The sequence below is a fragment of the Malania oleifera genome, chromosome 4, assembly GCF_029873635.1.
Source record: "Malania oleifera isolate guangnan ecotype guangnan chromosome 4, ASM2987363v1, whole genome shotgun sequence".
In the NCBI taxonomy this organism is placed as follows: domain Eukaryota; kingdom Viridiplantae; phylum Streptophyta; class Magnoliopsida; order Santalales; family Ximeniaceae; genus Malania; species Malania oleifera.
The window spans coordinates 27,430,139-27,454,317 of NC_080420.1; the positions used below are offsets into that span (position 1 = coordinate 27,430,139).

Genomic DNA, 24,179 nt, shown 5'->3' on the forward strand with positions numbered 1-24,179 from the left:
AACCAGAAATAAGAATCAAAGAGATAGAATGAAGGGATAGAAGCAAAAAGAGAAGAAGACAAAAAGAAGGAAAAAGAGGATTAGAAGAAGAAGAGGGCAGATGCTGCTGGAGATTAATGGAGAAAAAATAAGAACAAGAAAGGAGGAAGAAGAAAAGAAGAGGAGAAGAGTGAGGGGGGAATGGGGGATTGAAAATTTGGGCTCTGATACCAAATGATGCGGGACATCATCAATGATCTACAGCCATGAGAGATAGAAGGGAGGAGAGGAGAAGAAGGAAGATACAAGGGGGAAACACCCGTTCACTTTCTCCATTCAAATTCAATAACAAACTACTATATGGTTTTCACACACAATTTATGTGTTAAAGCTTGAGATACATTGTGCCCACAACCTACAACTTAAGCTTTTGGGGTACAGTAGTATTGTAACATGGTATTAGAGCTAGTTACCAGGAGGTCCTACCCTTGGGTTCTAGTTTTGTTGTCAACATTTATTGTGTGATGTTTAAAACTTATTATATTCCCAATGTCTCCATGTGTTGTCTGGCTGCATGGTTTGATTATCATTTATGTCAATAGATTTGGTTCCGTGGCTTGAACAACAACCTTTGTTTTTGGTGAGACCTCTCCATTTCTTGTTCGAGTTTGATTCCACCTTATTGGTGATGACTTATAATTTTTTTGTATACCAAGAATTTGTTATTCTTATTGTTGTTAATGTGGTCCTTTAGTTTCCTATTGTAGCCTAACACTGAAAGGTTTTCACTTAAATCTTGGTGCCCTCTTTGTATTTATGTAGCTGATTTGTATTGTTGATTAATAATTACTCTAAGTTTTGATATTAATTATTCTATTTAGTATTGATTTGGACTAAGTAAAGGTTTATCTTGTGCTTTTGGCCATCACCTCCATATCTTCCTTCCCCAACATTGAGTAAAAAAATAAATAAAGAAAATAGAGTAAGAAACAAATAGAGGTAATCTAAATTTAAAATAAACAAATTTACATAGCAGAGTTGTGAACAGACCACCAAGAGTAAGAAACGGCGCGATCGAGCTTGAGAACAAGCAAAAGGGTGAAGGAGAACAGCAAGCCATGGGCAACAAGTGCCTGCAGAGACTTCCCCGCTTTCCTCCAGCTCACCACTTCCCTCTGAACCAACATTCTCCGAACGGACCCTCCAGAATCAAACCTCAGAAAACTCAAACTCTCGATTCAATGCACGAATCAGTCGGACGAACTGCGGAAACCGACACGGGGAGGAGATTGCGAGAACCCGACATTGAAGATACCTTCTCAAGGAAAGAGACGTTCTTCCTTGTGACTTCGATTTCACGCTAGAGTGAGTTCTTAGTTCTCATTTGCGACGAAAATGCCATCGCGTTTGAGCTTTATGACGAGGATCAGATGAAGGGACGTCGCCTGATTGGTCAGACTGGTAGGGGTCGTCAGAATGAAAGGGGTGATTTGGGAATGTAGAATTAATATGTTCTTGTACCTTTACGGTTCGGTAAGCGTCCGTTTTGGGGTAGAGTATAGTTTTGGATTTGGAGTACACGTGGCAAGCACGCACAACCATACGATTTGCGTATCATAGATTTCCATGAAATAACTCGTGTGGGCCCCACTTGCTTACAAAAGTGGGGCCGAGTGGATGAAAGCCTAATCCATTGCGTGCGTCCATTTATTTAGATTAAGTGATACAAATTTAATTTAATTTCGTTGGATTAAAATTTTATGTCAAAATTTTAGACTAAACTTTTTTCAAAAAATGAAGAGTAAGATAAGAAATATATTATATTTTGTTATGTAGTGCAAGCTTGACGTGGACTTCTAATCATCTAAAACAAATAATAGAAGCAAGGCAATTACTTTTTCGATAAAATAATAACGACGACGATGACGACAACAACAATAATAGCAAGCCTTAAGTTCCACGAGCTGGGATCGTTTTAATTCTTTATTATCAATCCACCCGATCAAGAGTGTTCTCTGTATTAGATTAAGGGTTATTAAATCCTTCTTCACTATCATATTCAAAGTTATTTTGGGTTACCCCTACTCCTTTCATGTCAAACACAATAACTAGCTCACTCATTCTTCTGGATGCTCTACTAGGCCTCTGTTTTAAATTCTCAAACCATCTCAGTCGCCCCTCTCTTATCTTGTGTTTATACCAGTGTTATTCCTAAATAATTTCTTCTATATTCATTTCTTACTTGATATTTTAATGTCAGACTACTCATCCACCTTAATATACACATCTCAACAACTTTTATTTTTTGTATATGTTGTTTCTCAGTTGTCCAACATTCTGAACCATAAAAGCATAGTTGGCCTTATCGTCTTCTTATAAAAATTTCCTTTTAATTTTAAGGGTATCCTGCGATCACACAGCACACCTAATGCATTCCTCCATTTTACCCAGCCCATTTTAATTCTATGTACTATACCTTCTTCAATTTTCCCTTCAACTTGCATAATAGATCCAAGATATCTAAATCTACCAATGCTATTAATCTCTTGATTATCAGGTTTAATATTCTCTTTATTGCTACTCCTTCCAACTGAAATTACATTTTACCCGCGAATAGGCCTCAGGTGTGAATTTAGTAACCTAATATGTCTTTGTATCAATTAAAACATACATGATACTATATTAAATGAGGGTTCGACCCCGTGAGGTACACGTATCCTTTATACACATTCACATACACATCACATACGCAGCGGAAATGTTCTTTCTAATACATACAACGTACCATACCAGAGTCTATACATAATTAGAGTCTACACTCCAAAATATAGTACGTACCCCGGGTGTCTACAAAACCCAATAATGACAACCCGGTTACAAAATCCGTACTTACACAAGTACTATACGTAGCTAACTGACAACCACGCTCCCGTTACGCTAGGATGCTAATGACGACTACTCAAAGGACCTGAAAACATTTGTATAATCAGGGTGAGACACCTTTTAGTAAGAAAGAAACAGGTTATATCAGTGTGTGGCATACAAGTTTTATTTCGACATAAAACATAACACGATACAGTTCCAAATATTCACAATCCAGTTCCAGTACATACATTACAAAACATACGATTAATTTTGTCACACTCTTCGGCCGAAACTGACTGCATTACACGGAGCACCCGATAATCTGGAATTAGCCGAAACCCCACAGTGATATCATTGCTAATACGAGCACTCGATAACCTGGCATTAGCCAAAGCCTCACAGCGATATCGTTGCTAATACGGTGTCAACTCACACCCATCGGTGACCAACCGAAACAAACAGGTGATATTTCACACCCTCAGATATAGAACTAGACACTCTCGCCCATAATATTTAGCCGAGACATGGCGTTTGCCCACTGTAATTAGCCAAGACATGGCAATTTTACAAAACCTGGAACATTTTGGAACTCATGTTCCTATACCTCTTAGCTTTCGGTAATTAGTCGTCATGGCTATTTCACAAACCTGGAACATTTTACATACAATAGTTTATTCCACACTTATTTGGTATACAACAAACCATATCGTTTTCAGTTCGAGAATACAATTTAATATAGATATAGGTACGGTCATCTCAATATCACAGTTTTTATACAACATACGATTTTCCAACAGAAATAGAGATGATACCCGAAACCCCCAATTTTCCTTAAAAAATGTAATCCAAAAATTTCGTATTTTCACCTGATAGAATTTTTCAAATAAGTAGTCAAAACATACATATAATCGTAAACTACAGGTTTATCGATTCCGATTTCAAAAATAACTAATATAAACAGAATCCCCTTACCTTTAACCCGTAAACCAAAACACGAATTCTACGGCTCCAAAACTACGAACCAAGTCCCCAAAACCTATACAATAAAGAACAATACTTCTTTACAATCCTATTCTCTACATATCTACCGAAACGAAAACAGATTCAGAGCTTTACCTCAGTTTTGGGTCAAAACTCGAAAATCTTCAAAATGAAGATTTGATCCGCTATCCTTAAAGAGATTATCCTCCTGATCCACGTAGCAACATCAAATCGTTGATTCCGGTAACAGGTGGCCTGAAATCCGAGAGAGAGAGAGAGAGAGAGAGAGAGTGTGTGTGTGTGTGTACGAGTTATAGAGAGAGAGAGAGAGAGAGAGAGAGAGAGAGAGAGAGGATTTTGGTTTCTTCTTCATCAAGCAAGTGATTTAGATATTTATAACTTAGTTGACCTGACCAAACTTGTCGACAAGACGGCATCCTTGTCAACGGGCCGTAGAAGGAAGTTCATCGATGCCAAGGTGGACTCGTCGACAAGCCTAAGATTTCAGGATTTCTCAAAATCCCTCGGTATCTCCTCGTCGACGGGCTACTGAATCTCGTCACCGAGCTGCACAAGAGACTTCATCGACGAGAAAAGAAGCCTCGTCCACAAGCCCTGTTGATTTATACCTTTTTAATTTTCCTTCTCTTTTCTTATTTATTTAATACACCTATCTTGGGCCGGGTTCTTACAACCTTCCCTCCTTACAAAAATTTCGTCTTCGAAATTTGTAATCTCTCATTTACCAACTCAACAACATACCCAAATGCATACCCGATTCTAGAAAGAGCCAACGATCACCCACATAGCAATCCCGTCCCAAATACATACATACCCTCACTTATGGCGGAGGAATACCATAGTTACATACATACCATCTCGGGAGCTCACAATATTACAAAACTCTCCCAGAGACTAACCACACACCATTACTACAATAACAAAATATTACATACATACCTATACCAATCCTGCTACCAAAGCTACTATTCAGAACAACTATGGATATTTCCGGCGTATTTCCGTCTCCAATTCCCAAGAAACTTCTTCAACCGCCTCATTCCTCCATAGTACCTTCACTGACGGTATCTCCTTGGTATGCAGCTTATGAACTTTCTAGTCTAGAATCTGAACCAGCATCTCCTCATACGCCAAAGTATACCCAATCTCTAAGGATTCGTAACTAATCACATGTGACAGATTCGGCATATAACTTCTCAACATGGATACATGGAACACATTATGGATCCGAGAGAGCGCTGGAGGTAGTGCAATCTTGTAGGCCACCGAACCCACTCGTTCCAGTACCTCAAATGGTCCGATATACCTCGAGCTCAGCTTGCCCTTCTTCCTGAACCTCATCACTCCTTTCATAGGAAATATCCTCAGGAATATCTTGCCCCCCACCTCGAATTCCAACTCACGGCGACGAACATCCGCGTAACTCTTCTGGCGACTCTAAGCTAATTTAATCTTATCCCTAATCAATTAGACCTTCTCAAAAGCCTATTGTACGAGTTCAGGACCCAATATCTACCGTTCACTAACCTCATCCCAATACAGAGGAGACCGACACCTCCAACCATACAATGCTTCGAACGGTGTCATCCTGATATTAGCGTGAAAGTTGTTGTTATAGGCGAATTCCACTAACGGTAAAAACTGAATCCAACTGCCGCCGAAGTTTAATACACAAGCCTGTAACATATCCTTCAAGATTTGTATTGTCCTCTTTGATTGTCCATCAATCTGGGGGTGGAACGTTGTACTGAAAATAAGTTTCGTCACTAGTGCTTCCTGTAAACTCTTCAAGAATCGAGAAGTGAACCTTGGGGCTCAATATGAAATAATGGATATTGGTATCCCTTGCATTCTAACTATCTCCTGCATGTATAGATCTGCTAGCCTACTCAAGGAGTAGCTAACCTTCATTGGTATAAAGTGAGCAAATTTTGTCAACCTGTCCATGATCACCCAAATTGCATTCTGCCCGTGAAGCGCTGGTGGCAGTCTGGGGACAAAGTTCATGGAAATGTGCTCCCATTTCCACTATTGAATACTCAATGGCTGCAATGGTCCTACCAGCCTCTGATGTTTAGCTTTCACTTGCTAACACGTCAGACATTGCTCCACGAACTAGACAATCTCCCGTTTCATGCCACTCCACCAAAAGGACTTGCGCAAATCCCGATACATCTTCGTACTACTTGGATGTACCGTATACAAAGAGTGATGTGCCTCTTCCAGAATCATCCTCTTTATACCTTCATCATTTGGAACGCACAGCCTGGTCCCAAACCCTTCAACGATGCGTCGCTGCAAATCACAAAACCACCATCCCTAGATAGGATGGTTAAAACCAGAGTAATGACCAGTCGGTGTTTCAACTCTTGGAAACTCTGCTCGCACTCGTTGGTCCATTCAAATCTCACACCCTTCCTTGTCAATCATGTCATAGGGTCAGATAACTGAGAGAATCCCTCAACGAACCATTGGTAATACCCAGTCAGTCTTAGGAAACTCTGAGCATCCTGCACGCTCTTCGGTTTCACCTAGTCAACCACTGCTTCTATCTTACCAGGATCAACTGAGATACCACCCTTCGACACAACATGGCCTAGAAACACAATCTGCTTCAACCAGAACTCACATTTCTTTAGCTTGGCATACAACTTCTTCTCCCGTAAAACCTGAAGTACAAACCTCATATGGTTTTCGTGCTCTTCTTAACTCTTAGAATATTCCAGAATATCATCAATAAACACCAATTCAAACTAATCTAGATATTCATGAAAAATCATATTCATTAGGTCCATAAATACCGCCGGAGCGTTAGTCAACCCAAAAGGCATGACCAGAAACTCGTAGTGACTGTATCTGGTTCGGAAAGCAGTTTTCGCAACATCCTCCATCCTAACTCTCACCTAATGATACCCTGACCATAGATCGATCTTCGAAAAGAACTGCATTCCCTGCAGCTGGTCAAACAGATCATGTATACGAGGCAACGGGTATCGGTTCTTCACTGTTACCTTGTTGATCTCGCAGTAATCAATGGACATTTTCGCATCAACTCGTCCTTCTTCTTCATGAACAATACTGGAGCTCCCCAAGGCAAAACACTAGGTTTGATAAAGCCCTTATCTAGTAGTTCTTGCAACTGCTCCTTCAACTCTCTAAGTTCAGTTGGAGTCATCCGGTATGGAGCTTTAGAAATCGGTGCCTTGCCTTATAGCAATTCAATAGCGAACTCCACCTCACGATCAGGAGGTAAATTGGATAAGTCTTCGGGGATTACATCCGAAATGTCGTTAACCACTCAGATATATTCAAGTTTCAAATCATCCCGTGGTAGTTCCTTCACACAAGCTAGGTACCTCTGACAACCGTCCAAAAGTAACCTTCTCACATGTATAGCTGATTGAATCTGTGGAGTCGAATGCACACACGATTCAATGAACTCATACACCTACTCCCCAGGAAGTCTGAACACTACTACCTTCCTACGATAATCAATCACCGCATAATTAAAGAATAACCAATTCATCACCAGTATGACGTCAAATCCACACATGTCGTACCCTACTAGGTTCACTAGTAGTAGCCTTCCCTGAATAACCATTGGGTAGCTTTCTAACATCTTACTACAGATCGTCACACTCCCAGTCAGTGTAACCACAGACAACCACTCATTCTTCACTTGGGTTTCAACCCCCACTGTAAGAACCCGAACCGTAATAAGTGGGTTAATTAATTAAAAGAGGGGCAAATTGGGAATTTAGTAGGCTTCATCGATGAAGCCAGAGTTCGTTGGCGAAGTCCATGTGCTGCTCGTCGATGAAATTCAAAGGCTCATCGACAAGGAGAAGCCAAGGGGTTTCAGGAAACCGGTAATATCAGGTTTGTCGACGTGGTCCTCGTCTTGTCGACGAGCTGTCTATATGGCCTCGTCGATGAGGACGCCATTTGTAGACGAGGGCGGTCGAGTCAAAGGAGTTATAAATATCAGTTTCATTACTTCTCAGCTAAGAAATCTCATTTTCTCTCTCTATCTCTCTAAAAACTCTTTTTACTCTTCATCTCTCTAGATTTCTTCGTTGTTTGTCGCGAGAAACGTTAATCCAAAGTTATCGTGAGGATTGTGGAAGGATTCTCTACAATATCTACGGATCGGATCTTCGTTTCGGGTGTTTTCGGGTTTTAGCGCAAAATCGAGGTAAGACTCGATTTTTAATTCTGATCCGGTAGTTTTATAGAGAACAGTGTTGTGAGTATTTTCTGTACTATACGTTGTAGGTTTTGGAACTCAGTTCACTGTTTAGGGGCCTTAGAGTTCGGGATTTACCATTTGGGGAAAGGTAATGGGAATTATATTTATATTGGTTATTTTTGAAATCAGACTCAGTATAACTGTGGTTCACGGTCCTGTGTGCGTTTTGGTTACTCATTTGGGGGGTTCTAACGAGTAAAACTATGGGTTTTTCATGATTATAGTTTTTGGAAAGATGGGGTATTGGGTTGCATCCTTGGTTTTGTTGGAAAATCGTATGTATATAATGATTTATATTGTATAATAGGGATGGTCGTGCCCTGATTTCATTTAAACTGTATATGTTTGGAAAACCATGATTTTAGATTACCAAATGGGTATGGTATGTTTGGTTATATGAGCACGCATGGTTGTGTTTTTGTGGAATGCAATCCAAACTGGGTTTTGAGTTGTTTCAAGTACTGAGAGTGTCCGGTTCTATATCCGTAGGCATATGAAATCGCTTGGCCATGTTTGGCAAGAGTGTTCGACACTATATTCAAGGGCGTGAGCCTTACCGACTGATCATCGAAGGGTGTGGATCCACCAGTTTGCGCCGATATGATGCCATGGGAGTCTGGGATTAGCCATGTGCCGGTGGCGTCGGGTACTGTGGGTCGGCCAGGCCGACGCCGAGTATCACGAGCCGGCTATGGGCCGAAGGGTGTGACGACATCGGGTTGCTTGATCATGTGTGTATGTGTGTGTTTGTGTGTGTGTGTGTGTGCTTGTATGTACTGTTGTGAAAATAGTACTTGTTGACCTTATTGGTCACGCCCGGTTTTGATTATGACAAATACTCATTGTATCTAATGAACGTTTGAGGTTTTGTGCAGGAATCAAGAATGATAAGATCAAGATGTGCACAAAGCAAGAAAAGCTTGAAGACCAAATCATATTCTTTGTAATATATTTATATTGGTCTGTAATAGTAATTAGGGCATTCGGTTTGTAATAAGCTAGCGCACATCACATGTATGATTTACTACGTAAGCTCAAACCGAACCATGAATGAGAAAGGACCGTAGAAAGACCTTAGGGTGCCCTTCGGTCGACCGACACCGGATTTTTTCGGTGCTTTCAAATTGGACCCCAAGTGACCCTAGGACACACATATTCACATATATTTGTTAGGCACTTGAATAAGAATTATTTGGGTCGATACGGGACCGAAATGCACACTTGGTGCACTTTCGGTCGACCGGCCAATTCAGTTCAATTTGGCTCAGTCGACCGAAACCGGTCCAGGTCAACTATTTGACCTAGGCCTGGTCGACCGAGCCCTTATAGGTCATTTGACCTCGGTCGACCGAACCACCTGGGAGTCAACAGTTTGACCTCCCGGTCGACCGACCAGATTTGTACTCCAACTACCTGGTCGACCGAGCGGTCTTGGGAGGATTCCCAACGGTCTGGTCGACCGAGCCATGCAGTTCAAAAAGGGGCCGATCGACCGAACCTCAGAGTTTTGGAAAATCGCCCTTGCCCGGTCGACCGACCACTCAATTCAAAATGCCCCTGGTCGACCGAGCCACTTGAGTCCTGGTCGACCGAACCATTTCTGGTCGACCGGACCTCTCGGGTTGCTCCTATTTTTACCGTGGTTAATAATTTTTTAAACAGGGTTAAAATGTCTTAAACGTCATTAAACTTTTCTAATAATATCCAATAGGTCCCCAACGGTCATATTTTCTCCCTTGCCTATATATATGAGTTCATTTGGGATAATTAGTAAAGGGATTAAAAATATTGATTAAGAGAAATTCTCTGAAAATCCCAAATCCTATAATACTCATATCCAATCCCCATTCACTCATGCTTACCTTCTTCGATCTCTTAAATCCTCTGTAAGTCGATTGAGTGTTTATATTTAATAGGTTTGCTCTCCCATTCATATTTGATTGATTTATTTTCATTGAGAGCTAAACCTAAGTATTCTTAGGAGACTTTGTTAATAAGTCTTTCCTAAGAAGACTTTGATAGATCTTCTAAGATTTGCACCTTCATTGCAACATCTTAAGAAGATTGTATTTGTTTTTGGTTGCAAAACATTTTCAAAATACATTCAAATATCTAGTGTGCTTTGTCTTTATAAATCTTTAAAGAGACATTTGTTTGTGTGAGAAAAATCTTTGTTGCAATATTCATTGATTTATATCCATAGTTGAATACAAAGATTAAACTCTTTTTGCAAACCAAACTTATACATTGCTAGAGCTTCATATACATATATATATTGAGAAAACTTGTTGATTGAAACATATGAAATTTGGATGATATCTTTGTTTGAGCACTTAGATTGAATAGCCTGTGATACAAAGATCATTTAGGTTTGCACTCTCACGCACTCATTACAACGATAGTAAATCTATTTGAGAGTTGACATCTTAGACCACATTGAGCTTACATATTGAATCATATTTGTGGTGCATATTATTGCGCGAACTTGGGTACATATCTGCTTTACTTGAAAGCACAATCACTGTACCATTTCATTGTAATACATTTTGGTTGTATTTCCAGGCACGTGCCTGAAGAGGGAGACTAGCCCTGGAATAGTCCTGGATTGGCTTAGACCCGGTTAGGAAAGCTAGGTGCGTCGTCCTGTTAAGGCGTGTAGGTTGAGGTCAGCCCCGCTAATTGACCTGGTGTAGGTTGAGGTCAGCCCTGTGTTAATTTGACCTGGTTGTAAACGGTGTCGCTCCACCCTTAAGTGAGCCTTTAGTGGAATCCTCCGACTTGCGAGCTTGAGGCGGGGACGTAGGCACGGTTGGCCGAACCCCGATAACATATTGTGTGTTCATTTATATTTCTGCACTTTATATTTACCGCACATGTATGTTATGGGTGAATGATGCGTATGACTTAAATTTCACATTATATTTATCTACGCATTTGGAAATTGAATAGACAGACCCTAGGTTGTGTATATATTGTTGTAGGATAGATTAACCTAGGAGAAAAAGTTTTAAATTCCAATTCACCCCCCCCTCTTGGGAATACACAAATTCTAACAGTACTGGAACTGCATTTAACTGTGTATGTGTTGTGTATCATGATAACACTCAAATGCCACACACCGTTATAACTTGTATTCTTCCTTATTGAGAGGAGTCTCACCCCTGCTGTACGTACATATTTTTCAGGTCCTTCGAGTAACCATAACTAGCGTCCTTTGAGTTGGGAGCGTAGTGGTCGGTGTACTGCGAGAGGTACTTGGGTAAGTACTAGGACTATATCAGGTGGTCTTTTGTGGTTTTGGCTGACACCCGGGTTGTATTTGTATATGGACCTTGATTCCTTTGTGTATAGACTCTGGTATGGTACAAAATATGTGTAGAATGACTTTTTTTCTGCTGCATATATTCTGTTATGTATGGATGTATATAGGGTGCCTGAGAACCCCATGAGGTCGAACCCTCATTCATTGTACTGTATCTTTGGATGATTTGATGGATATAGGGACAAGTTATATTACATTTTCACCCCTAGGTCCCATTTCCGGGGTTGGGGCGTGATAGCTTAGTATCAGAGCTAATTAGGTTGTTAGGTCTTGTAGACATGGTTAGGCTTAACTATGTGTACATACTAGAGTATAGGATGTTGGATATGGGTAGAATTGGTTGAGGGTTGTTCCGTTGCTAGACCGGGACTTGTCGGCGGTATTATATGTTTTTCTTGAAATGACGATTTCACTAAAAGTAGGGCAGACTATTAATGACTTTCGTGTTAGTGTGATAGGACAGACCTGGACCTGGCAGGGAGTAGTTAACACAATTAGTTGTAGATATTTGTGTTAACTGTGCGTGTTGTAGGAGTCTTGATAGAATTCCTATTGTGTTTTCAGAATGAAGCCCAATGATAACTGTAATGACCTGCTGTTTATTTTCCAATATATATATTTAAATTAATGTGAAAATCCATTTCTATGATACCTTCCTATATAAAATTAGTCATTCACCTAAGCAGCGAGAAGCTAAAATCACACAACCACCACCATTTATAAATATGTACAATACTAGAGAGTTACAATGTTCACAAACTATACATATATGATTGTTTCCCAAAATACTCTCAACTGGGGTAGGGCTATACAAAAATATTCCCAAAAATACCCACTCTACTGACAGGGCAGTATTGAAGCCTCACTAATTGCGAGCCTATTCTGCTCGCCTGGTTGGATCACCTGAAAAATATTAATTTAATGGGATGAGACGACGCTTAATAAGACGAAATATGTTATTGCTAATGTGTGGCAAATGAGTTACAATACTATGAAAATCTGTTTCTATATAATCATGTATAACTGAACCTGGCTGGCTGACCAAGATAAACCACTATACTTCGTCAGTCTAATCAGATCTCCTCAACCTATATCTGATGGGGAGCCTATCCACACGTGGGCACAATCGACCTACCTACCACATATTATCTAAATAGGTGGTTGCACTCTATTGTGTATATAGCAACGGTACCGTGCTCTGTAAGTTGTATCTGTAATGATCCATCAGGGTCTGATCCTATATAATACATCTCTATATGCAACTATCTGTTTTACTATGATTCTGTAATAACTGTATTAACCATGACGCTGTAGTAAACTGTATCTATATCAACTGTGTTTCTGAAATTAGCTGTAAATTTGTATGTCATGGTACTGTAAACTGTATAATCATGGTATTCTGTAATTAGTATAGAACATATCCAATGTCTGTATATTCTGTAAAACATAACTCTGAAAAATACTTTAAAGCATGTTTCTGTACTATATCTATATTCTTAAGCCACACAGTAATTTAAAACATATTATTCATAATTGATGAACTGTATAAAGTTCTGCTGGGAATAATAACCTGGTAAAAATATACATTTCATACTGAAAATCATTTGAGAACTGCCTAGCATAGCATATTTCCCTTACCCGATTCCTGCTAAAAATCCCTTACTATGACGGGTCCTACACCCGCAGGATCTTCCACTCAACACCCTGAAAACCATATGTCCCAGAACAAAATATTACTATTTCTACGTCTACAGCATTTCCTGCAACTGCTGGAAAGTCAAATTTCAACAAAAAGGTCTTACCCTGAATCTGAGATGAAATCCAACTTCATCCCACCAACGATTTGCTTCGGCAGACTTGGAGAGAACTTCTCCAGGAGCATCGTAGTGCCTTCAGATTGTCAATCTGGCGACTAACGGGGCCAAAATCGAAGAAAGAAGAGGGAGGAACCGTAGGGAGGAGAGAGAGAGAGAGAGAGAGAGAGAGAGGGTTTGTGCGTCAAAATTTTGCTGAAAAATGAAGTTTGGCCTTTTTATACACTGGCCCTCGTCGACAAGCCACATCACCTCATCGACGAGGTCAAGAGACAATTTATTGATGAACCCTACCTTTTGTCGCCGAAATTCAGAGTCACCCAAATATCCTCTTGGTATTTTCTCATCGATGAAACTTGTCTTCGTCGACGAGGCCCTCTTGTACCCTCATCGACAAAATTCCTGTGTTTGTCGACGAAGTCAGCTGCCTCCTTCTGTTACTGTTTCCATTTCCCTCTCTATTTATTATTTAAATACCATTATTATTTGGGTCATTACATTTCTCCCCTTCTTATAAAATTTCGTCCTCGAAATTTACTATTCATACAACTTATCATTCCTCAAAGGCAAAATGGTCTACTTATTTTATTACCTGCCCTCACTTATGGCGGAGGAATACCGTGGTTACATGGGTAGTTCTGGGAGATTATAAGTATAAAAGAAAATTCCCCCAAAACCAAAATACTACCTATTTTATACACTATATTACAATTCCACTATGTTTAACAAAATAAAATTACTATTACTTTAATTATACATCACTACTATATTCACTAAACAAGTGGGGATATTTTTGTTTGATCTCATCTTCAAGCTCCCACGAAACTTCTTCTATCGCGTGATTCATCCACAAGACTTTCACTAACGGTATCCTTTCGCTGCGCAGTACCTATTATTTTCTATCTAGAATCCGCACTAGAGCTTCTTCGTATGTTAAATCACCACTGAGTTCCAATTCTGCATAGCTGATGATATGGGAAGGATCTAGGACATATTTCCTTAACATAGAAACATGGAACACGTCGTGAATCCTAAATAGAGATGGCGGTAAAGCCAGACGATAGGCAACTGACCCAATCTTCTCGAGTATCTCAAATGGGCCAAAGAACCTAGGGCTTAACTTACCCTTCTTTCCAAACTTCATGATTCCCTTCAATGGTGCGATTTTCAGAAATACATAATCACCCACCTCAAATTTCAATTCCTGGCAGCGGGTATCTGCATAGCTTTTCAGCCGACTCTGTGCTGCACTGATCCTATCTCGAATGAGTCGAACTTTATCGCACGTCTGATGGACTATCTTTAGCCCCAAAACTCACCTCTCACCCAGCTCACTCCAGTATAAAGGGGTACGACACCTCCTACCATAGAGTGCTTCATAAGGAGCCATGCCTATGCTAGCCTAATAGCTATTGTTGTAGGCAAATTTCACCAATGGCAAATACTGAGTCCAACTACCTCCAAATCCAATACACACGCTCGCAACATATACTAAAGTACCTAAATAGTTCTCTCTATCTGACCATCTGTCTGAGGATAGAAAGCGGTGCTGAATGCTAGTTGAGTCCCTAGTGCCTCCTGTAAACTCTTCTAGAGCCGCGATGTAAAATGTGGATCATGGTCTGACATTATAGATACCGGCACTCCATAGGATCGAACAATATCTTGTATGTAAATCTCTGCTAACCTGTTCATAGGGTAGCTAACCTTAATAGGAAGAAAATGAGTTGTCTTCGTTAACCTATCAACCACCACCCAAATGACATTCTGACTATGCTGCGCCGGCGGTAGCCCAGTAACAAAATCCATGGATACGTGGTCTCACTTCCATTTAAGAATAAAAAGTGGATGCAATTGACCTGCTGGCCTTTGGTGCTTAGCCTTAACTTGCTGGCACATCAAACACTACTATACAAATTCTTCTATTTCCCTCTTCATGCCACTCCACTAGAAATACTCCCGCAGGTCCCTATACACTTTCATACTACCAAGATGAACAGTGTATAGAGATTTGTGTGCCTCTTCTAGAATTGTCCTCCTGATACTGTCATATGCTGGCACACACAAGCTGGTGCAAAATCTCAAAGCCCCATTATCAGAAATACTGAATTCCTCTCCCTGTCCATCTTGTATTCTGGCTATTACTCCTGCCAATTCTGGATCATTCCCTTGAGCGGCTTTAATACTTTCATAAAGTGTAAGTTATATAACTAGATTGACAATAAATGCCCGAGGATCATCTTCCACTAATTCCACGCCGAGCCTTTCCAAGTCCATCTGAATTGGGTGCTAAACTACTTCTGCTAACCGTGCTATATCTTCTGATTTATGGCTCAAAGCATTAGCCACCACATTTGTTTTACTTGGGTGGTAACTGATGGTACAGTCGTAATCCTTGATGAATTCTAAATATCTCTTCTGACGCATATTCAACTCTTTCTGTGTAAAAAAGTACTTTAGGCTCTTGTGATCATAAAATATTTCACACTTCTCACCATATAAGTAATGTCTCTAGATCTTTAGCGCGTGTACCACCGCAGCTAATTCCAAATCGTGAGTAAGGTAGTACTTTTCATATTCTTTCAATTGTCTAGAAGCATACGTTACCACCCTATCGTGCTGCATCAGCACACAATCAAGTCCTTTCAAAGACGTGTCACTGTAAATCACATACCCATCACCTCCTGATGGAATCGTCAGAATTAGTGCAGTGATGAGCCACTGCTTTAGTTCCTAGAAAATTTGCTCGGATTCTTCATCCCACACGAATTTAGCATTTTTCCTAGTCAATCGCGTGAGAGGTCCCGACAAGGCTGAAAATCCCTCCACAAATCGTCGGTAATAACCTGCCAGTCCCAAGAAACTTCTGACTTCTTGCACATTCTTCGGCTTGACCCAATTCAACACCGCCTTAATCTTGCTGGAATCTACTAAAATACCATCTCCTGAGATCACGTGGCCTAAAAATGCAACTTGCTCAAGCCAAAACTCACACTTACTAAACTTAGCGTAGAGTTTCTCTTCCCTGAATGTTTGTAGAACAAGTCTTAGATGCACCTCATGATTCTCAAAACTCCTTGAGTACACTAATATATCGTCAATGAAAACTACTACAAACTGATCTAGATACTAGTGAAAAATTTTATTCATCAAGTCCATGAACACAATTGGGCCATTTGTCAGACCAAACGACATAACGAGGAATTCATAGTGCCCATACCTGGTTCTGAAAGCTGTCTTTGCAACATCCTCTGCTTTTACCCTCACTTGATGGTAACCTGATCTGAGGTCGATCTTGGAATACACCCACGTACCCTGGAGCTGATCAAACAAATCGTCTATACGCGGTAGAGAATATTTATTCTTAATAGTAACCTTGTTGATTTCCCTGTAATCAATACACATTCTCAAAGACCTGTCTTTCTTCTTTACAAACAATACTGGAACTCCCCATGGCGATAAACTGGGTCATATAAATCCTTTATTCAAATCTTGCAATTGATATTTTAATTCTCCCAATTCAGTTGGAGCCATATAGGAGGGAACCTTAGAGATCGACACTGTTTCTGGAGGCAAATCTATAGAAAAATTTACCTCGCGTTTGGGAGGCAACCCTGGTAACTCCTCTGGAAATACATCGGGCAAATCTTGCACGACTGGTGTACTGCCAAACTTTGAATCATTCTATGACACTTCCTTTACCAAATTCACAAATCCCTGACTTCCGTCCCGGAGTAGTCTACTTGCCTGTATAGCAGATACCAACTGCGACAGCGCACGTACACGTGAACTAGTAAACCTAAATTCTTTCTCACGAGGGGGTCTGAAAACTACTTCTTTCTGATGACAATCAATATTAGCATGATTAACTGCCAACCAATCCTTTCCCAGTATTACATCAAACCCACACATATCAAACACAACTAGATTTGTTGGTAGCACTCTCCCCTGAATTTCTATTGGATAACCCCTGAGCATCCTCTAACGCCGTATCACTGACCCTGACGGTGTAGCTACTGACAATTCCATATCTAATAATTGGGTCTCACTTCCAAATAATTTAACATACAATGTAGAGACAAAGGAATGAGTAGCGCCTGAATCAAATAAAACAATAACGGAATGTGATAAAATAGTAAAAGTACCTGTCACCACATCCGTAGCAGCCTCAGCATCACCTGACGTCAACACGTAAACCCTCGCCGGAGCCACATTCCTTACTAAGCTCCACAAGACACCTGGTATCCTCCCCGATAAAGCGTGGAAGCTGGGACTTTGTCTGGTAGACCTGGGCATGCATGTGCCATGTGCCCGGGTCTCCCACAGTGATAGCATACATCTCTCCCTACCCGGCACTCCCCCAAATGACGTCTTCCAAACATCTGACACACCAGGAAAGTCGGCGCACCCTGATTCTCACGAGGTCCTATCATTTGTCTCTGATCTCCCCTATCACGACCTCATCGCCATGGACCCGTTCTGGAGCCGGCCTGAAAACCCTGAGGCGCCGACCTCTTCCTCTGACTCTGGGCCACTATACCCCTCTGTATACCACTCTTAATGATTATAGCTCTGTCTACAACCTCCATAAATGTTTGAACTCTGAAGCCAATCACCTGCTCAAACAAGTTTTGTCTCAGTCCCTCTTCAAACTTCCTTGCCTTTTTCTCTTCATCAGGTGCTAGATGTGGAGCAAAAGGCGACAACTTGATAAACCGAGCCGCATACTGAGATACGGTCATCTGCCCCTGTACCAGGTGCATAAACTCTGCTGCTTTCGCTCTCCGAACTATAGCAGGAAAATACTGCTTGAAGAACAGTTCCTTGAATCGGTCCCACGTCACTGGTACTAGAACCGACCTTTGCTCCTCTATCAATCGCGTTGATCTCTACCAGCGCTTCGCCTCCCTTGTCAGCTTAAATGTTGCAAATACTACCTTCTGCTCATACAAACAGGGAAGCACTACCAACGCCTCTTCGATGTCCCGGACCCAATTCTCAACTACAATCGGGTCATCTCCTCCAACAAAGGATGGGGGCTTCATTCGCATAAATTGCTCGATCGAATAGCCACGCTCCCTAGAGCTTCTGGCCATCTCAGCCATCACCTGCTGAGTGATGCTACACAGTACAACATCATTATCTCCTCCACATATGCTGGAAGGTCTTGGCCTGTCTCCCCCAGCATTCGTGCCACTGCTTCCCGGGTCCATCCTAAAAATAAGAAACACACTTAAGTACCTTATCTCCTACATAGACCTATCATATACCAATTCAAAATTAACTACCTTCCCTGACCTTAAGTCAATATCCAGTTCTGTTTTCTAAACACACGAACAATAGTTTACTATGGTTTTCCTGAAATCGTCACCCCAGGAAAAACATAGAAACGACCACGATAATCCTGTACCCAGACCACAGAACAAACCTTAAATCCTTTCCTATACTCTGGTATTGCTTCCGCTGCACTCTAAAGTCTACAGAACCTAGCAACCTAGGCTTTGATACCAAATTGTAATGACCTACTATTTATTTTCCAGTATATTTTTTAAAAAAATTATTGTGAAATTCAATTTCTCTGATACCTTCTTATATAAAATTAGTCATTCACTTAAGCAGCGAGAAGCTAAAATCACATAACCACCACCATATATAAATATGTACAATACTAGAGAGCTACACTGTTCCCAAACTATACATAAATGACTGTTTCTCAAAATACCCTCAACTGGGCTAAGGCTATACAGAAATATTCCCAAAAATACTTACTCTACTGATAGGGCAGTACTGAAACCCCAATACCTGCGAGCCTGTTATGCTCACCTGGCTGGATCATCTGAAAAATACTAATTTAATGGGATAAGACGACGCTCAATAAGACGAAATATGTTATTGCTAGTGTGTGGCAAATGAGTTACAATACTATGAAAATATGTTTCTATATAATCATGTATAACTGAATTTGTAAATACAATACAAGTAATATAAACCACCACCTTTTACCATGTTGCTTAACATATCTGTGTTTTAGGTTTCTATACATAATATTTTTAATATATATATACGTATATTCCCTGTTTCTGTGAAACTGTACATACATAATAATAACTGAAAACTTTCTTGGATGGATAACTATATGTCATGATTTAACCCCTCATGACAGGGTTGTGCGGTCCATAGGCGGGATCTAACTTGGCTGGCTGACCAGGATAAACCACTATACTCCGTCAGTCTAATCAGCTCTCCTCAACCTATATCTGATGGGGAGCCTGTCCACACATGGGCACGATCGACCTACTTACCACGTATTATCTAAATAGGTGGTTGCACTCTATTGTGTATATAGCAACGGTACTGTGCTCTGTAAACTGAATCTATAATGGTCCATCAGGGTCTAATACTATATAATACATCTCTATATACAACTATCTGTTTTACCATGATTCTGTAATAACTGTATTAACTATGACGCTGTAGTAAACTGTATCTATATCCACTGTGTTTCTGAAATTAATTGTAAATCTATATGTCATGGTACTGTAAACTGTATAATCATAGTATTCTATAATTGGTATAAAACATATCCAATGTCTGTATATTCTGTAAAACATAACTCTTAAAAATACTATAAAACATGTTTCTGTACTATATCTATATTCTCAAGTCACACAGTAATTTAAAACATATTATTCATAATTGATAAATTATATAAAGTTCTGCTGTGAATAATAACCTGGTAAAAATATACATTTCATACTGAAAATCATTCTAGGACTGCCTAGCATAGCATATTTCCCTTACCTGATTCTTGCTAAAAATCCCTTACTCTGACGCGCAGGGTCCTCCACTCAACACCCTGAAAACCATATATCCCAGAAAAAATATTATTATTTCTACATCTACAACATTTCTTACAACTTCTGGAAAATCAAATTTCAACAAAAAGTCCTTACCCTAAATATAGGATGAAATCCAATTTCGTCCCACCGACGATCCGCTCTGGCAGACTTGGAGAGAACTTCCAAAGGAGCATTGTGGTGGCCTCAGATCGTTGATCTGGCCACTAACGGGGTCAGAATCGAAGAGAGAAGAGGGAGGAGCCATAGGGAGGAGAGAGAGAGGGTTTGTGTATCAAAATTTTGCTGAAAAATGAAGTTTGGCCTTTTTATACATTGACCCTCGTCGACGAGCCACGTCACCTCCTCAACGAGGTCAAGAGACAATTCGTCGATAAACCCTACCCTTCGTCGACGAAATTTAGAGTCACCCAAATACTCTCTTAGTATTTTCTCATCGACGAAACTTGTCTTTGTCAACGAGGCCCTCTTGTACCATCGTCGATAAAACCCATGTGTTCATTGATGAGGACGTGATAAATTTTCTTGGGTCATTGCATCCCAATTCACTTTCGTCGACGAAGTTGGTTGCTTCCTTTTGTTACTGTTTCCATTTCCCTCCCTCTTTATTATTTAAATACCATTATTATTTGGGTCATTACAATAACGACCTGGGAAGTGGCTCCGAGGAGACTGGGAGTGACGAGTCTCCTACTGTGCCTCAAGGATTGACAAGACAAGTTTTGTGGGAGATCGGGCGGAGTTTCAAGAGACGCGAATGCTCTCCTACTGCTGCGGGGTACACCATTAAGAGTTTCACACACATGCATCCTTCGACATTCTTTGGGGGACCTGACCCAACGATAGCAAAGGACTGGGTGGAGAAGACTGAGAGGATTTTGGAAGTCTTACACTGCACAGATAGGCAGCGAGTCCTCTATGCTACCTTCCAACTATCTCAGGAGGCGGGTCGATGGTGGATTGCAGTGAATCTGCTGGAGAAGCAGAGGGGTGGTCCTGAGGAGATGTCATGGAGTTGTTTCAAAGAGGTGTTTTTTGACAGATACTTCCCTGCTTCTGTACGTGATGCGAAGGCGAATGAGTTTTCTGCCCTCACTTAGGGGAGTATGATGGTGCAGGGGTATGTTACTCAGTATATAGAGCTATCCCGGTTCATGCCGTGTTTGATCTCGAGTGAGTATGAGAAGACTCGGAGATTCGAGAAGGGCCTGAGGAAGGACATCCGTAGATTAGTGGGTATGCTTCAGATCCGTGACTTCTCAGTTTTGGTGGATAAAGCCACTGTGATCGAGACAGGTATCCTAGAGGATGAGGTGGATCAGGAGCCGAAGAAGAGGCCAGTACCTTCTGGTTCTTAGTCTAGATCTCGTCAGGGATCATGGAGGAGGAGGAACAGGGCTTGGGTTACCGTTAGAATACAGCGTGCTAGAGTTCTCAGGTGAGCCAGTCGGGTGATCGTTGTACCAAGTGCCGTAAATGGCATAGTGGTGAGTGCCAGTCGTTTGGGGGTAACTGTTATAACTGTGGCCAGTCAGGTCACATGGCTCGAGATTGTCATGCACCGAAAAGGGGTACGCCTTCTTCTAGTCATAATTGGGGGAGTAATCAAGTATCCGAGAGGACCTATCAGGCGAACATAGCTCCGACACGAGTGTATTCGCTTACTCCAATGGATGCAGAGCATACGGGGAATATGGCGACAGGTACTATGACGTTGCTTTTAAATAGAACTGTGGTTTTATTTGATTCGTGTGCGACCCACTCCTTTATCTCTGTTAACTTTGTGAAACTGTGTGGAGTGGAGACCCAAGTCATGGATGGAGTATTGTCTATAGCCACACCATCTGGGAGTGTATCATTCTGTAGGAGGATGTTGGAAGACTGCCTAGTGGTAATCTAGGGGAATCTGTTACTGGCGAATCTTGTGATATACGACATGTCGGGGTTCGATGTTATTTTGGGGATAGATTGGTTGTTCTCCAGTTCTGCTGCGATCGACTGTTGTAGGAAGGTGGTAGTGTTCAGACCTCTTAAGGAGCAGGAGTACGAGTTTGTGGGATTGTGTGTGCGTTCGACGCCACAGATTTTATCAGCATTACAGGTGAGAAGATTACTCTTGGATGGATGTCAGGGGTACCTAGCTTGTGTGAAGGAACTGTCGTGGGATGAGTTGAGACTCGAGGATATTCGGGTAGCCAGCGAGTTCCTAGATGTGTTTCCAGATGATTTACCCGGTTTACCTCCGAATCGTTAGGTGGAGTTTGCGATAGAGTTGTTGCCTGGTAAGGCATCAATCTCTAAAGCTCCCTACCAGATGGCTCCAGCAGAACTTTGAGAGTTGAAGGAGTAGTTACAGGAATTACTGGATAAGGGTTTCATTCGACCTAGTGTTTCGCCCTGGGGAGCTCCAGTATTGTTTGTGAAGAAGAAGGACGGTTCGATGCGCATGTGCATTGATTACCATGAGGTCAATAAGGTGACGGTGAAGAATCATTACCCTTTACTTCGTATCGATGATCTCTTTGACCAGTTGCAGGAGACACAGGTTTTTTCGAAGATCGACCTACAGTCAAGGTATCATCAAGTGAGGGTTAGATCGGAGGATGTTGCAAAGACGACTTTCCGAACCAGATATGGCCACTATGAGTTCTTGGTTATGCCTTTTGGGTTGACGAACGCTCCAACAGCATTTATGGATCTTATGAACAGGGTTTTCCATGAGTACCTGGACCGGTTTGTAGTGGTGTTCATTAATGATATTCTGGTATACTCGAGGAGTTCGGAAGAGCACGAGAACCATCTGAGGTTAGTGTTACAGATTCTACGAGAGAAGAAGTTGTATGCTAAGCTGAAGAAATGTGAATTTTGGTTGAATCAGATTGCATTCTTAGGCCATGTGGTATCTAGAGATGGTATCTCAATTAATCCTAGCAAGATTGAATTTGTGGTTGACTGGGTAAAGCTGAAGAGTATGCAGGAGGTTCAGAGTTTTCTGGGACTGGCAGGGTATTATCGTCGGTTCATGGAAGGTTTCTCTAAACTGTCTGGGCCTCTGACTTGATTGACCAGAAAGGGAATGAAGTTTGAGTGGACCAGTGATTGCGAACAGTGTTTTCAGGAGTTGAAGCACCGACTAGTTACTGCTCCGGTTTTGACCATTCCTTCAGGGGATGGCGGATTTGTGATTTATAACGACGTGTCTCTGAAAGGTTTTGGATGTGTGCTTATGCAGCAGGGTGAGGTAGTAGCGTATGCTTCTCAGCAATTGAAGGAATACGAGAAGAATTATCCTACGCATGATTTGGAGTTGGCTGCTGTTGTATATGCATTGAAGATCTAGCGACACTATTTGTATGGTGTGCGATGTGAGATTTTCACTAATCATAAAAGTCTCAGGTACTTTTTCATATAGAAGGAGTTGAATATGAGGTAGAGACGGTGGCTTGAGTTGATTAAGGACTACGATTGCACCATCAGTTATCACCTAGGAAAAGCTAATGTGCTAGCCAATGCGTTGAGTCGGAAATTAGATCACGTGGCAGTATGTACAGTTGTAGCTCAGCATCACATCAGAGAAGATCTGGAGAGCTCAGGTATAGAGTTGGTGCTTGGTGATCATTAGGCTTTTCTTACTAGTTTGGTGGTCCGGTCGACTTTGTTTGAGCGTATAAAGGCCGCGCAAGCCAGTGATGTGGAGTTGGTGGAGGTTATGGAAAAGGTACAATAGGGGTTGGCTACGGAGTTCAACATCCTTGAGGGAGGTGTGTTGAGGTTTGGGACTAGCCTATGTGTTCCAAACGACGATGAGATCAGAAGGACAATTTTGGAAGAAGCGCATCGTTCATTATATACGGTACATCCTGGTAGTACAAAGATGTATCGGGACTTGCGCGAGACCTTCTGGTGGAGTGATATGAAGAAGTAGGTTGCTCAGTTCGTGGAGCAGTGTCTGACGTGTCAGCAGGTGAAAGCTGAACATTAGAGGTCGGCAGGGCCGTTGCAGCCTTTGCCTATTCCAGTGTGAAAATGGAAGCATATTTCTATGGATTTTGTGACCAGATTACCGCCAGCTCTTCACGAGCAGAATGTTA

At 41.3% G+C, this 24,179-nt stretch overlaps 1 protein-coding gene across 1 annotated transcript in view; it reads right to left on the bottom strand.

Annotated features, from left to right (window-relative positions):
- LOC131153560 (uncharacterized) overlaps nt 1-1,477 on the bottom strand; it is a 78,256-nt gene extending 76,779 nt beyond the window's left edge. Inside the window, exon 1 of the mRNA XM_058105948.1 lies at nt 1,030-1,477. Coding sequence (XP_057961931.1) covers nt 1,030-1,166 — 137 coding nt within the window. The 5' untranslated portion in view covers nt 1,167-1,477. The remainder of the gene's footprint in view (nt 1-1,029) is intronic.
- Between the last annotated feature and the right edge of the window lie 22,702 nt (nt 1,478-24,179).